The sequence below is a fragment of the Rana temporaria genome, chromosome 1, assembly GCF_905171775.1.
Source record: "Rana temporaria chromosome 1, aRanTem1.1, whole genome shotgun sequence".
NCBI lineage: Eukaryota > Metazoa > Chordata > Amphibia > Anura > Ranidae > Rana > Rana temporaria.
In genome coordinates, this window is record NC_053489.1 from 58,892,364 (window position 1) to 58,909,063 (window position 16,700).

At 49.8% G+C, this 16,700-nt stretch overlaps 1 protein-coding gene across 2 annotated transcripts in view; it reads right to left on the reverse strand.

The window, feature by feature from the left end:
• The window catches only part of NADK2 (NAD kinase 2, mitochondrial), a 59,508-nt gene extending 53,583 nt beyond the window's left edge, over positions 1-5,925 (reverse strand). The window contains exon 1 of one of the 2 annotated variants that reach the window (XM_040338384.1): positions 5,547-5,925. In XM_040338384.1, coding sequence (XP_040194318.1) covers positions 5,547-5,792 — 246 coding nt within the window. In that variant the 5' untranslated portion in view covers positions 5,793-5,925. The remainder of the gene's footprint in view (positions 1-5,546) is intronic. The other variant, XM_040338392.1, reaches the window with a different exon arrangement.
• Between the last annotated feature and the right edge of the window lie 10,775 nt (positions 5,926-16,700).

Below are 16,700 nucleotides of genomic sequence, written 5' to 3' on the forward strand. Positions count from 1 at the left end.
ATGATAAACATAACATAACATAACATATGATAAACATGTCCAAGCTAGATATGTAAATAACCTGTCACTCAAGCAAAGAGAGAGGAATGGACTGTTTTATTTAGCCTAGGTTCACACTGCTGCGAATTCAATTTTACCGCGATTTCGCGGCTGCGATTTTGCCGCGATTTCGGCCGCAATTTAATGTAAATCGCGGCCCGAAATCGCAAAAAGTAGTACAGGAACTACTTTTTGAAATCGCAGATGCAGCGTCGCACTGATTAGGACAGTGCCATTGCCGACAATTGCCGCCGATTTGAGATGCGATTTAACATGTCAAATCGCATCTCAAATCGTTCCAAATCGTACCCAGTGTGAACCAGGGCTGAGACAGGTTTTTATCTGGAAGTCTTAATTTTCACTGAACAATAAAAGAGGATTGCTCAGAGCTGGATTAACTCTGTGTGGTAAGACTGGGCACAGATGATAGGAAATCTTATTCTCTACATTGTGACATCAAAATTTTTTTTAAAATTTGGGGTTTACATTCACTTTAAGTCAACGATTCAATTCCGCAATGCATTACGATACATCACAATTACTGCCCATGGTTTTCATCTAGCGCAGCGTCGCCCGTGCCCTATCGTCAACACAGCGTCGCCCGAGCCTGGATCATACACAGAGGCCATCTTACTGAACTGATCAAAAGCCCATCAGGGCAGACGCTTACCAGCGCCTGGATGGATCATACACAGGGGTCATCTCCCACTTTCTCATGGAGCTTCGACTTGAATATCCCGGCACGCCTGTCCTCCTCTTCCTAGAGCAGCTGTAACAAAGTCCCACCACCTAGACAGCCGGTCCTGTGATAGACAGAACATTGATCTAATTTCTTGGCATTAGATCAGTGTGCCGTCTATCACAGGACCCGGTCTAAGAGGCAGGACTCTGTTACAGCTGCCCTAGGAAGAGGAGGACAGGCGTGCCGGGATATCCAGATCAAAGCTTCTGTTACAAAGTGAGAGATGCCCGACGTGTACGATCCATCCAGGCGCTGGTGAGCAGCTGCCCTGGGCATCTCAGATGCAAATTCAGTGAGATAAAAGTTTGAGAGGAGGGAAGAAAGGGAGAACTCTGACAGAGGCCCGTTGTGATGACGTCATCGGTGCAACCGCAATTCAGCTGCTCTCCGCATCAATGCGGATTTGTTTAAGGCTGAATCGTGATGCATCACTTAAATCAGGGCTCGACAAATCCCGGGCGCCAGGTCGCCATGGCGACTAGAAATAGGGTCCTGGCGACTTGGCTTGGAGGGGGGGGGCAAAAAAAAAAAAATTTGGTGGCGATGGTATTACAAGTTAAGCATTACAAGTTAAACAGCAATTCTAATGTAATTTTTCACTGCCATCTTCTTCCCTCTAATTAGAACCCCCAAACATTATATATATTTTTTATCCTAACACCCTAGAGAATAAAATGGCGATTGTTGTAATACTTTGTCACGCCGTATTTGCGCAGCGGTCTTGCAAGCGCACTTTTTTGGGGAAAGAATTACACTTTTTTAAATTAAAAAATAAGACAACAGTAAAGTTATCCCCATTTTTTTTAATATTATGAAAGATAATGTTACGCCGAGTAAATTGATACCCAACATGTCACGCTTCAAAATTACATCCGCTCGTGGAATGGCGTCAAACTTTTACCCTTTAAAATCTCCATAGGCGACGTTTAAAAAAATCTACAGGTTGCATGTTTTGTGTTACAGAGGAGGTCTAGGGCTAGAATTATTGCTCTCACTCTACCAATCGCGGCGATACCTCACATGTGTGGTTTGAACACCGTTTACATATGTGGACGCTGCTCACGTATGTGTTCGCTTCTGCGCGCAAGCTCGTCGGGACGGGGCGCGTTTTCTGGCTCCTAACTTTTTTAGCTGGCTCCTAGATTCCAAGCAAATTTGTCAACCCCTGACTTAAAATGATCATTTTCAAACACCTCTACCACCTACCTGGCATTTGTCAAAGCAAAGGATGAAGGGCAGATTTACACCTACACCAGTGGTTGTAAAGCTCAGACATGAAATAAGTCTATCCTTCTATAGTGTGTACTTGTCTCAATCCAGAGCACCAAAAGGGTTAGGGGGAGAAATATCCAGCACACAGCCTGTGATCGACAGCCTCAGCTCTGTTCCTGTGTGTAAAGGGGGGGGTGTCCCTTCCCTCCAATCAGCTCTCCTCACTGCGTGTAATTTCAGCTCCTGGCCCTCTGCTTTCTGAAATCTCAGACAAGCTGTATAAATTCTGCACTTAGAATGGATGTAGAGGATATGGGGTCTAGAGCAGGGTTTGACAAATTTGCTTGGAATCTTGGAGCCAGCTAAAAAAGTTAGGAGCCAGAAAACGCACCCTGTCCCGACGAGCTTGCGCGCAGAAGCGAACACATACGTGAGCAGCGCCCGCATATGTAAACGGTTTTCAAACCACACGTGAGGTATCGCCGTGATTGGTAGAGCGAGAGCAATAATTCTAGCCCTAGACCTCCTCTGTAACTCAAAACATGCAACCTGTAGATATTTTTTAAACGTCGCCTATGAAGATTTTAAAGGGTAAAAGTTTGTCGGCATTCCACGAGCGTACGCAATTTTGAAGCGCGACATGTTGAGTATGAATTTACTCGGCGTAACATTATCTTTCATAATATAAAAAAAAAAAAAAAATGGGGATAACTTTACTGTTGTCTTATTTTTTAATTAAAAAAAGTGTAATTTGTTCCCAAAAAAATGCGCTTGTAAGACCGCTACGCAAATACGGCGTGACAGAAAGTATTGCAACGATCGCCATTTTATTCTCTAGGGTGTTAGGATAAAAAATATATATAATGTTTGGGGGTTCTAATTAGAGGGAAGAAGATGGCAGTGAAAATAGTGAAAAATTACATTAGAATTGCTGCTTGACTTGTAATACCAACGGCTCACCACCAGATGGCGCCAGCTCACAAAAAAAGCCAAGTCGCCAGGACCCCATTTCTAGTCGCCATGGCAGGATAGATAGATAGATAGGGACCATGGATGACAGCTGAACGTTTCTCTATACAATATGAGTGGAATTAAAGCATGGTGCAAGCACAAGCCAGGACCACTCTAAAGCCTCGTACACACGATCGCATTTTCATCGGACAAATGTGTGGATTTTTGCCCAAATGGCCGTGAACTTTTTCTGCATACAGACAACAAAACTTTTTCAGCCAACATGCACGAAACGACATGGTTTTCAGCTCTTTAGCGCCACCCTTTGGGCAACTTCTGCCAACGTCTGATGGTTAGCATTGGTACGGAGCATGCGCGCTTGTACTTTGGATTTTAGTCTGACGGACTTGTGTATACACGATCGGATAATCCGACGAAAAACATTTGTTGTCGGACAATTTGAGAGCATGCTATCCAACATTTGTTGTCAGAAATTCCGACAACAATTGTCTGATGGAGCATACAGACGGTCGATTATCCGACAAAACCTTTCCATCACACAATTGTTGGAATATCCGATCGTGTGTACGAACCTTCATGAGCATAAAACACAAAGCAGATTCTGCACCCAACAAGGAGGCGGTCCCTTTTATTTATGAGGAGTGATCAGTTTTCTGTTCTGTGACAGATACAGCAAGGAGAACAGGAGAGCTGCACCAATCTCTTTGCCCGTCCTCTGCCCAGATCAGAGGGAGGCAGTACAGTAATCTCTGAAGGCTCTGCTCATGTAGTGTAATCACTGCACAGGCAGAGAGGGATATGAGCCGTCTACGGACATCTTGTACACCAACTCCATGCTGGAGGGGATCTGCGGCAGTTTTCTATATGGGAATTGCCGCATTCCCTCTGGTAATTAGGTGCACACCCTCTGCTAGTTTGTTTTACTCTGAAATAGAAACTGAAAACAGATCCATCTGCTTAGTTTATGCGGAGCGCGCCACTTCTGACAGCTAAGCTTAGATAACTCCCCAGAATGTATGGAGGGACCCCTGAATTGGAAGATGTAACATATTTCCTGTGTAAGGGCCCCAGAACTGGAGGCGGAAGCTTCTCTGTGCAGAGGGGGCCTCCCCTGGACTGAAGGGGGTGCTCTCCCCATGGAGGAGTGGAGGGATCTCTCCACAGAGGGGTCCTCCCCCCAGGATTTGGGTTGTGGCGGTCTCTCCGCAGAGGGGCCATCCCCCAGGATTTGGGGGCAGCGGTATCTCCACAGAGGGGCCCTCCCCCCAGGATTTGGGTTGTGGCGGTCTCTCCGCAGAGGGGCCCTCCCCCCAGGATTTGGGTTGTGGCGGTCTCTCCGCAGAGGGGCCCTCCCCCCAGGATTTGGGTTGTGGCGGTCTCTCCGCAGAGGGACCCTCCCCCCAGGATTTGGGTTGTGGCGGTCTCTCCGCAGAGGGGCCCTCCCCCCAGGATTTGGGTTGTGGCGGTCTCTCCGCAGAGGGACCCTCCCCCCAGGATTTGGGGGCAGCGGCATCTCCGCAGAGGGGCCCTTCCCCATTCCAGGAATGGGGGTGCAGCGGTCTCTCCGCGGAGGGGCCTGACCCAGGAATGGGGGGGGGCTGCGGTCTCTCCGCAGAGGGGCCGGACCCAGGAATGGGGGGGGGGGCTGCGGTCTCTCCGCAGAGGGGCCAGACCCAGGAATGGGGGGGGGGGCTGCGGTCTCTCCGCAGAGGGGCCAGACCCAGGAATGGGGGGGGGGGCTGCGGTCTCTCCGCAGAGGGGCCGGACCCAGGAATGGGGGGGGGGGGGCTGCGGTCTCTCCGCAGAGGGGCCGGACCCAGGAATGGGGGGGGGGGCTGCGGTCTCTCCGCAGAGGGGCCGGACCCAGGAATGGGGGGGGGGGGCTGCGGTCTCTCCGCAGAGGGGCCGGACCCAGGAATGGGGGGGGGGCTGCGGTCTCTCCGCAGAGGGGCCGGACCCAGGAATGGGGGGGGGGGCTGCGGTCTCTCCGCAGAGGGGCCAGACCCAGGAATGGGGGTGCGGCGGTCTCTCCGCAGAGGGGCCGGACCCAGGAATGGGGGGGCTGCGGTCTCTCCGGAGGGGCCGGACCCAGGAATGGGGGGGCTGCGGTCTCTCCGGAGGGGCCGGACCCAGGAATGGGGGGGCTGCGGTCTCTCCGGAGGGGCCGGACCCAGGAATGGGGGGGCTGCGGTCTCTCCGGAGGGGCCGGACCCAGGAATGGGGGGGCTGCGGTCTCTCCGGAGGGGCCGGACCCAGGAATGGGGGGGCTGCGGTCTCTCCGGAGGGGCCGGACCCAGGAATGGGGGGGCTGCGGTCTCTCCGGAGGGGCCGGACCCAGGAATGGGGGGGCTGCGGTCTCTCCGGAGGGGCCGGACCCAGGAATGGGGGGCTGCGGTGTCTCCGCAGAGGGGCTGGACCCAGGAATGGGGGGGCGGCGGTCTCTCCACAGAGGAGACCCCCAGAACTGGGAGGCGGCAGTCTCTCCGGAGGGGCCCCCAGTACTGGATCCAGGTGGTGGTCTCCCTATATAGGGGGTGAGGATTATGCAGACAGTATCCCCGGACTGTGGCCCCACACTCACCAGCTCTTTCAGCTCCTGCTCGGACAGGCCGGCGTTCCGGAACCGCTGCTGCTCGAACTCATAGCGGGTGGTTTTGGTCACCACGGCCACCCTCTCCGGGCGGAACCCCCCGGGTTTGTCGGTTCCATGGGAAGGTCGGGTGGACACGTGCCTCGGGGCAAGGAAGCGGACGGCGGGGGCCCTGGGCCCCAGACTCCCAGCACGTGCGGAGCACCACGTGCACAGCAGCGCCCGGCACCAGACCATGACCGGAGCGGCGGGAGAGACACACCTCCTCCCGGGGGGGGGTCACCGGAAAGGAGCGGACACCAAGATCCACTAACGCAAAGCGCTCTTCCGGCCTGCGCTCGTCACTGAGGATGACAGGAGGGAGGAGCCACTGCGGACAGATCGGTCTCATTCGCTGTGACGGCGGAGGATGGGCAGAGGGAGTTGGCATAAGCCCCACCCTTTCCCCACCTCTCTGTTTAGACTATCGCCATCTTTGCTGAGACCTTTTCATATGTTGGGTCCCGAGACTCCAACAAAATGGCTTCCCCCTCCAAAAAAAAGAAACATAAACAAAGTTGCAAAAACTAAATGAGTCTGAAAAACGAAAAAGTTAAAAGAATGTATTTTATATATATGGTTTATCAGTTTAAAGTAAAAGTGAACACAAAACCTTTGTTCTTTTTCGATAGAGTAAAAGCCATTCACACCAAGGGGCGTTGCTAAGTCTGCAAAAGATCTGGGGCTAGAGCTTCCGGGTATGGGCTGCGGGACTGGGCGTTCCTATTTGATTGACAGACTTCTGACAGGCTTCCGATGGTCGCATACATCGCGTCACGATTTTCCGAAAGTAGCCGAACGTCGGTGCGCAGGGCGTCACTCGGAACCACTGAGAAGGAACAAGTCTCTGCCACCGACTTGGCTCTATTAGATTTTAGGTTAGTAAAGGGTCTCTGCCACAGGCCCAGTACTTAGGAACATGAAGGTAGAGCGAATCCTCCCAGTCAATAATTTGGGGGCCACCGACTGACAGTTTGCGTCATACAACCTGCCAGTATTCGGTCACCCAGATCCCCGATGGTTTTGTCCAAGCCCTATTGGATCACCTGCCTCTGGGCTCACCTCAGACCGACTCCCCACCGTACAGCACAGCCAGCTTGGGATCTTTCTCTCAAAGTGTGAGGACCCAGTAAGTCACTGGGGCCCCATTACAGCTTCTGTTGCTCTGAGCCCCGAGGGCCCAGAATCAGGAACTCTGCATAGCACGTGCGCCCCGGCCTGGTAGGCCATATCGCCAGGGCCCGTGATGTGCGCACACCCTAAAGATGGGTGCTGCACCTGGAACCAGGAACCCGCGAATAACCCTGAGTCATGGCCTTCGCCACAGAAATACCCCTCCCCAGCATTCCCCGCGAGGGAAACGCTCCTCTAATTGGCTGCTGGGGAAGAGCGGCTCCGCCCGAACCTCTCTGGCGCCACCTGCCATCCAGAGATGGAACTACATCACTGGAGCACAGAATGACCCACAGGTCGGTTCAGGGCTGGCGACAGCCAAAATTTAAACAGATTAACCCCGATGAAAGCAAATAACTCTCTCATCCTACTAAATTTAACATAGCACCTGTACTGAAAAGTACACAGGCGCTACACAGGTTTAGGGGAGTATAATCCACACTTGAAGCCACACACTGGTGATGATTTCACAGGCAAAACTTTAATCATTCGACAAGCTTTAGCACATGGTCACGCCCCCAAAACCCCCCCCCCCCTCAAAAGTTTTCAATCGGCTTAATTATAAACTGGTGTGCGGCTTTTCTTTTTGATTATACTGAGCTATTGGTAGAGGAGTGACGCCAATACCTGATTTCAGTATATGAGAGGAACGTTTGTAGTGTTGAAGTTGTGCACTCCTTGGATCTTTAGGTGGACTGATCTATTGTTCAGTTTGATAACATACACAAGTTTGAGATCATGCTTTAAACCCCAGTCAACATCATTCCTTACAAAGGTGCTGGATGCCTTTTTACATACATTGGGGCAGATCCACATACCTCCGCTGTGCCCGGCGCAGATGTGAGATACGCTACGCCGATGTAACTTACCTGGCTTTGGTTTGAATCCTCAATGAATTTGCGCCGATACGGCGGCGTAGTGTATCTCTCGCGGCGGATTTCAAATTGGGCGGGTAGGGGGCGTGTTTCATTTAAATGAAGCGTGTCCCCGCGCCGAACGAACTGCGCATGCGCCGTCCGTAAAAACTCCCAGGGTGCATTGCTCCAAATGACGTTGCAAGGACGTCATTGTTTTCAACGTGAACGTAAATGGCGTCCAGCCCCATTCACGGACGACTTACGCAAACGACGTAAAATTTTCAAAATTAGATGCGGGAACGACGGCCATACTTAACATTGAGTACGCCACCATATAGCAGCTTTAACTATACACCGGAAAAAGGCGAACGGAAACAACGTAAAAAAATGCGACGGCCGCTCGTACATTCGTGGATCGTCGGAAATAGCTAATTTGCATACTCAACGCGGATTACGACGTGAACGGCACCTAGCGGACGCCGGAAAATTGCATCTAAGATCCGACGGCGTACGAAGACGTACGCCTGTCGGATCTAACACAGATGCTGTCGTATCTTGTTCTGGGGATACCAAAACAAAGATACGACGCGCAAAATTTTAAATTACGCGGCGTATCAAGAGATACGCCGCGTAATTTCTTTGAGGATCTGCCCCATTATCTCCATAGAGCAGGCATTCTCAACCAGGGCAGGGGTCTATGGAACCCTATAGTAGGGTGACCAGACATCCCCGGTTTCCGGGGACAGTCCCTGGATTTAGAACACTGTCCCCGGACCAAGTCTGTCCCCGTTTTTTTTCCCCGGATTTGATTTGAGCAGGGACTTGGACAATTTCAAAGACAGTCAGTGCAGAATAAAAAAAAAAAAATCTGAATTTATTTTCATTATTTGTGCCTCTTTCTGGTTGGAGCAGAGGGAATATTTCTTCAGTTTTGGGTGCATGCCCGTTCCGCTCCCGCGTGCATGTTCTTCTGCTCTGGCTTAAGCCTACCTATCTCCTTGCCTTCCCTGGCTGTGTGATCTTCCTCCGCTTCCCATACAGTAGTAGCCGGGGCCCGAAGTGTAAGACTTGACAGGCTGTGAGGTGGGTGGTGACAGAGACGGGCAGAGAGTCGCTGATTGCTGCCATTACTATTAAAAAAAAAAATATGTCCCTGGATTTCATTTTCATTTCATTTAAAAAATCTGGTCATCTTACCCTAGAGTCCTCCACAGATGTCCAGATGTTCTTTGAGCTGTGATTGATTGACCTCCCCCATCTAAATGTGCCTGCATAGATTCGGGGCCAACACCACTTGGCAGAGCCAGCAGCTTGACACCAATGACCGTTTTTTAGCTGTCAGTAAGGATGGCATTCTAATCACCACTGAAGAGGGGCCACTCTTTCTACTGGCCATCAATTTAAGAGGCATTTTCCCCAATGACATCGGATGAATTGATTTTATAAATGCCAAGACCTGAAAAATTATTTAGGAGTTCCTCTGGGGAGCAAAGCCTGCCATATATTGAGAATAACAATGCTGACCTGGATAACAAGCATGCCAAGTTCTGACGTAAAGGGATATTTGGTTCTCTTTATCTCTTCTGATTTGTGGATGTTGAAATACATCTGTACAGTACTTTCAGTCCTGTGGTTTCATCAACTGGCAAAGCCAACATATGTTGCAATAGCTCTTCCCTTCCTGTGTGGGATTTCTGGTCTCCTCCCTAGAGAGTATACTGTAGAGAAAAACATCTAAATTCCATTCCTACGTATCAAAAACACCAACGTATTCAAGGCTCTGAAAATAAAATAAAAACATGAGTGGTAGTTATTTACGAAATTGCAAATCCACTTTGCACTACAAGTGCAAAATGCACTTGAAATTGCACTTGGAATTGCAGTTGCTGTAGATCCGAGGGGCACATGAAAGGAAAATAGAAAAGAGCATTTTAGCTTGCACATGATTGGATGATAAAATCAGCAGAGCTTCCCCTCATTTCAGATCTACCCCTCAGATTTACAATGACTGCACTTCCAAATGCACTTTCAATGCAATTTCAAGTGGACTTTGCAGTTGTAGTTTGTACTTGTAGTGCAAAGTGGATTTGCCTTTCGTAAATAGCCCCCGGTGTTATATTGCATTATATTGCTGTACTATGGTTTAATGAAGAACTATTGCAATATCTTTAACCACTTGCTTACTGGGCACATAGGTATACCCCCCTCCTGCCCAGGTGAAATTTCAGCTTCCGGCACTGCGTCGCTTTAACTGACAATTGCGTGGTCGTGCGACGTGGTTCCCAAACAAAATTGACGTCCTTTTTTCCCCACAAGTAGAGCTTTCTTTCGGTGGTATTTGATCGCCTGTGCGGTTTTTATTTTTTGCGCTATAAACAAAAAAGGGTCACAATTTTGAAAAAAAATACAATATTTTTTTACTTGTTGCTATAATAAATAGTCCAATTTAAAAAAAATAAATAAAAATTCTCAGTTTAGGCCGATACGTATTCTACATATTTTTGGTAAAAAAAAAAAAAAAAATCGCAATAAGCGACTGGTTTGCGCAAAAGTTATAGCGCCTACAAAATAGGGGACAGAATTGTTTTTTTTTTATTTTATTTTTTTTACTAGTAATGGCGGCGATCTGCGATTTTTATTGGGACAGCGACATTATGGCGGACACATCGGACACATTTTTGGCGCCATTCACATTTATACTGTGATCAGTGCTGTATAAATGTCACTGGCATTGAAGGGGTTAACACTAGGGGCAGAGGAAGGGGTTAAATATGTTCCCTATATAGTGTTCTAACTGTAGGTGGGGGGGGTGACCGATCTGTGTCCCTATGTACAAGGGACACAGATCGGTCTCCTCTCCAGAGACAGGACACTGTCTCTGTGTGAGCCGGCAATGAGAGATGATCTCATATGTTTACATTTGAGATCATCTCTCATTGGCCACACAGATCGCATAGCAAACGGCCACTCTGATTGGCCGTTCGCCGCGATCTGTGATTGGCTGTGTCCAAGGGACACGGCCAACACAGAGTTTCCCCGCTGCGTGCTCGGGAGCGCGTGCCGGGAACGCCAAAAGGGGCGGACGTCAATTGACGTCCACTTGGATTTTCAGGTCCGCGCTGTAGCCGTCATTCGGCTATAGCGCGGGCCCCAGGTGGTTAAGTGTAACTAAAGGCAAAAATCTTTGGAGAGCAAATTGTCTCTCACCAAACTTCTACTAACACGACCGGTTTTGTTGTCGGAATTTCCGATCATCTGTACGCGGCATTACAAGCATGCCTGACCCTACTGATATACACTTACTGGCCACTTATTTTCAGGTACACCTGTTCAATTGTTTGGTAACACAAATTGGTAAGCAGCCGATCACATGGCAGAAACTAAATGCATTTAGCCATCTAGATGTGGTAAAGACGACTTGCCGAAACTCAAATCAAACATCAGAATGGGAAAGAAAGGGGATTTAAGTGTCTTTGAACATGGCATGGTTGTTGGTGCCAGATGGGCTGATCTGAGTATTTCAAAAACTGCTGATCTACTGGGATTTCACACACAACCATCTCTGGGGTTTACAGAGAATGGTCCAAAAAAGAGAAAATATCCAGTTTGGCAGTTGTGTGGAGGAAAATGCCTTTTTGATGTCATAGAATAGGCAGACTGGTTTGAGATGATAGAAAGGCAACAGTAACTCAAATAACCATTTGTTACAACCAAGGTATGCAGAATACCATCTCCACCTCCAACCAACACATCGAACCTTGAAGCAGATGGGCTACAGCAACAGAAGACCACACTGGGTGCCACTCCCATCAGCTAAGAACAGGAAACTGAGGCTACAATTTGCATTGGCTCACCAAAATTGGACAATAGCAGGATAGAAAAATGTTGCCTAGTCTGATGAGTCTTGATTTCAGCTGCGGCATTCAGATGGTTGGGTCAGAGTTTGGCGTAAACAACATGAAAGCATGGATCCATCCTGCCTTGTATCACCGGTTCAGGCTGATGGTGTAATGGTGTGGGGGATATTTTCTTGGCACACTTTGGGCACCTTCGTACCAATTGAGCATCGTTAATACGCCACGGCCTACCTGAGTGTTGTTGCTCACCATGTCCATCCCTTTATGACTACAGTCAGGGCCGATCCGCCCTATAGGCTCACTATGCAAGCCGCTTAGGGCCCCGCAAAGCTGCGAAGGGCCCCCCAAATTACTCGAGGCCCCGCCTGGTGAGAAGTAATTTTCGGCCCCTCAACTTGCTGGCTGCATGGGAGAAGAGGCAAGAAGTCAGCACCCCCCGCTTCTCACTTTAATGTGACATGTCATCTTCGGCAGCCCCACCCCCCCTGCTTCTCAACTTAAATGTGACATGTCATTTTGCTTAGGGCCCCAGGGAGGTCAGGATCGGCACTGACTGCAGTGTCCCCATCTTCTGATGGCTCCTTCCAGCAGGATAATACACCATGTCACAGAGATCCAATCATCTCACCACTGTTTTCTTGAACATGACAATGAGGTCACTGTACTCCAATGGCCTCCACAGTCATCTGATCTCATCCAATAGAGCGCCTTTGGGATGTTGCGGAACGGGAGATTCGCATCATGGATGTGCAGCCAACAAATCTGCAGCAACTGCATGATGTTATCATGTCAATATGGACCAAAATCTCTGAGGAATGTTTCCAACACCTTGTTGAATCTATTCCATGAAGAATTAGGGCAATTCAGAAGGCAAAAGGGGTCCAAACAGGGACCAGCAAGGTGTACCCAATAAAGTAGCCAGAGAGTGTATATTCATAAAAGTCAAGGCTGAAAGATGGGTGCGATTCTGATGGGATCATCATTGAGTTCACATTGATGGGTTTCAGGGGCGTACCAATAGGGGGGCAGGGGGGTGCTCCGCCCCAGGTACCACACATTGGGGGGTGCCAGTGGCGAGTGACTTCACTATATGGGGTGCGCTCCGCCCCCGAGTCGGGTGACACCGTCTGATAATCCCAGGGGCATCCCTGCTGCCTCTGGCTGCTCCCTTTCCCTTTAGGTGTTTTTTTAGAACACCCCTAGCCGCAATGGACTGGTCTAGACAGTCCACACGTTCAGTGACTAGGGTGACCACGTGTCCCGGATTGCCCGGGAAAGTCCCGCATTTTGACTGTCTGTCCCGGGCACATTCATTCCAGGACAATACAGTGTCCCTGAATGAAACTGACACAGCCACCCCCCTGGGCCAATCTGATACCCCAAAAAAGGCCGCCACATCACCACTTTACTCACTGACAGTCTTGTCCTGGCCGGGAATGTCTGGAGGAGCACAGTCCCGGCCTCTGCTTGTGATTGGAGAAATCATAAATCCCGCCTCTTGTGTCCAATCACTGTGATGTCATTCGTTATAGCACAAGCTGATTTTTGGGAAGGGAGGGTGTCCCTGAATGGTAGTTTGGAAATGTGGTCACCCTATCAGTGACTGAATTCCCTCCTGCTAGCTCCGCCTACACCCACCACTGCGGCCTTAGCCTGTGTCTGTCAGCTCTCTCCGCTGGGGCGGCTCAGCTGATGCTACCACACACAGACACAGGCAGGAATCAAATCCGGACCTCCCAAGTGACTCCCTAGATGAGTCTGAGAGCCAGGGGACAGTGGGGGCCTCTGGGGGGTGTTGTAAGAAGAAGAGCCTGGAGGAGTGTGTGTGTTTGTCTGCTCTGCCACCATGTGCTGACCTGATTTGGGGGGGGGGGGGTGATTGCTGTGTCCACCACCCCTGCTGCCATGTGTACTAGCACTGTAAGTAGCTGACCTGATTTGGGGGGGGGGGGGGTGATTGCTGTGTCCACCACCCCTTGCCATGTGCACAAGCACTGTAAGAAGCTGACCTGATTTGGGGGGGGGGGTGATTGCTGTGTCCACCACCCCTGCTGCCATGTGTACTAGCACTGTAAGTAGCTGACCTGATTGGGGGGGGGGGTGATTGCTGTGTCCACCACCCCCTGCCATGTGTACTAGTACTGTAAGTAGCTGACCTGATTGGGGGGGGGGGGGGTTGCTGTGTCCAGCACCCCCTGCCATGTGTACTAGCACTGTAAGTAGCTGACATGATTTGGGGGGGGTGTGATTGCTGTGTCCACCCCCTGCTGCCATGTGTACTAGCACTGTAAGTAGCTGACCTGATTGGGGGGGGGGGGGGTGATTGCTGTGTCCACCACCCCCTGCCATGTGTACTAGCACTGCCATAACGCTGGTCTGCTGCCAGTTGCCATGGGAGATGGATCACTAGGGGGGAGCCAGAGAACACTGACCCCCTTGCTACCAGAAGGACCCGTCACCTTACGAGGTACCACGCCTTACGACTGGTTGCTTGTAGGTTGTTCCTTCACTTGGTTACTCATAGTAACTATACTCTTCTTGTCCTTACCAAGTTAAACCTTTATAGCAGTGTTAGGTTATACCCCATAGTGCAAATACAGACCCAGATTCTTTGGAAGACACCAGAACCAACATGCACCCCTTTGAATAAATTCAAACCAGGCTAATGCTCTGTACACACCTTGGATGTTTTCCGACGGAATTCCGCTCAAGCTTGGCTTGCATACACACGGTCACACAAAAGTTCTCTGAACTTTCGATAGTCAAGAACGCGGTTATGTACAACACTACGACAAGCCGAGAAAATGAAGTTCAATGCTTCCGAGCATGCGTTTGAATTTTGCGCGTCGGCTACAGACGATCGGCTTTTCTGATAGGATTTTTTTTCCGTCTGAAAAATTGAAAACCAGCTCTCAATCTTTTGTTGGCGGAAATTCCGACAGCCAAAGTCAGATGGAGCATACACACGGTCAGAATTTCCGTTCAAAAGCTCACACTTTTGCTGTCGGAAAATTCGATCGTGTGTACGGGGCATTAGAACAGTTCATTTAACTTTTACTGTTAAAATGCAGCATGGCAATACAACACAAAATAATGTTTTGTCCTTGATCCTGACTAACGTGACATAGTTGCCCAGGCATACCTCTGTGAGGTTAGAGGCCATGGCTTGGATGCTGCCCGTTCCTTCAGCACCACGCTCGCAGACGGGTCTACATTCCACCTATACCCCTGCCTTGTTCGCCAGCATTCCCAATCTTAAAGCGGAGGTTCACCCAAAAGTGAACCTCCGCTTTTCGGAACCCTTCCCCCCTTCCGGTGTCACATTTGACAACTTTCAGGGGGGAGGGGGTGCAGATACCTGTATAAAACAGGTATTTGCACCACTTCCAGGTATAGACTCCCTCGGGAGTCCGGCCCCTCTGCATCACCCCCCCCCCCCAGGGCCAGATTAAGAACATCATGGGCCTGGTGCTGAGGATTTTGGTGGGGCCTTTTAGGCTGCATTCACACCTCCGCGACAAGTAACGCCGCGTACGTGGCGTATTTTGCCGCGAATAGTGTAACTTTTTTTTTACAAATCCTTCCTATTGCTTTGTATGGCCGAACGCCAATGCCGCCTGAAAAAAAGGGTCCGGGACTTTTTTTCATGCCGCAGGTGTACGGCGTCTATGAGATGTGAACCATCTCATAGACAGCAATGGGAATTCTCCCCTCCAGCGGCACGAGCGGCCGGGGACGGGCGTTTTGTCGCGGAGGTGTGAATGGGGTGTAATAAATAATAAATAAATGCGTGGGAATGACATGAACGCAGCCCAGCCAAGGCAAGTGACCAAAGGCACAGAACCCAGAAGGAAGACCGGGTGAAGATGGAAGTGTCCAGGCCCCGCCTGATTCATCGCAGCACTGGAGGGCTCAGTCTGAAAATTGAAGTGTACACTAATGTGCTAATATGCTGTGCATATTTGTACGTTGTGGCATAACCTACCCCAGGGCCTCTAAAAAGTAGTAATGTCAGGAAAGTTTACTACCGCTTTATTATCACAGGATCCCAGGAGCCTCTCATGGGGCCCCCTACTGACCCAGTGGACGGTGGCCCTTGGGCAGTGCCTAAGTGCACAGTTGCCAACATTTAAAGAATATTTTCAGGGCCACTTTTTTATATAAGTGTTATATTTAGAGTAGCTGAGATCCCCGATGTTCCTCTATACATCATAGTAGTAATCACAAAATTAAAGGAGTACTAATAATGGGGCAGAAAAAATATGAGAACTGATATTTCCTTTAGTTGAACTAACAAAAGTGTGTCCATTCTAGAGCTGGTAACATTGAGGATATTCAGTATAATTTTAAAGAACTGTTAAGCGACATAGGGGAGGAGTATGGACGGTATATAAGTGGGAAGTATGTGCAGGTGAGGGAGAGGAATGTGGAGGGTCTAACAGTGGGCACTATGTACAGGAGAGGAGTACAAAGGGTACGGAAAAAAGCACTATGTACAGGAGAGGAGTGTGAAGGGTATGACAATGGGCAGTATGTACAGGAAGAGTGAGGGGGTATGACAGAGGGTAGTACGTACCAGAGAGAATTGTGGAGGGTATGATGGGGCAGTATGTACAGGAGAGGAGTGTGGAGGGTATGACAGTGGGCAGTATGTACAGGAGAGGAATGTAGACGGTATGATAGTGGGCTCTATGTATAGGAGAGGAGTGTGGAGGGTATGACAGTGAACACTATGTATAGGAGAGGAGTGTGGAGGGTATGACAGTGGGCACTATGTATAGGAGAGGAGTGTGGAGGGTATGACAGTGAGCAGTATGTACAGGAGAGGAGTGTGGAGGGTGCGACAGTGGGCACTAAGTACAGGAGAGAAGTGTATGACAGCAGGCACTATGTACAGGAGAGGAGTGTGAAGGGTATGACAGTGGGCGCTATGTATAGGAGAGGAGTGTGGAGGGTATGACAGTGGGCACTATGTACAGGAGAGGAGTGTGTAGGGTATGACAGTGGGTACTATGTATAGGAGAGAAGTGTGGAGAGTATGACAGTGGGCACTATGTACAGGAGAGGAGTGTGGAGAGTATGACAGTGAGCACTATGTACAGGAGTGGAAGGATATTTAGGGACTGAGTAGTGGTTAAGCGGGTCATACATGGATTGAAATTACGCCAATTATGCAGAGACCAGCCATAGTCAATCTATGTATGGGCTAGCTGGTTTTA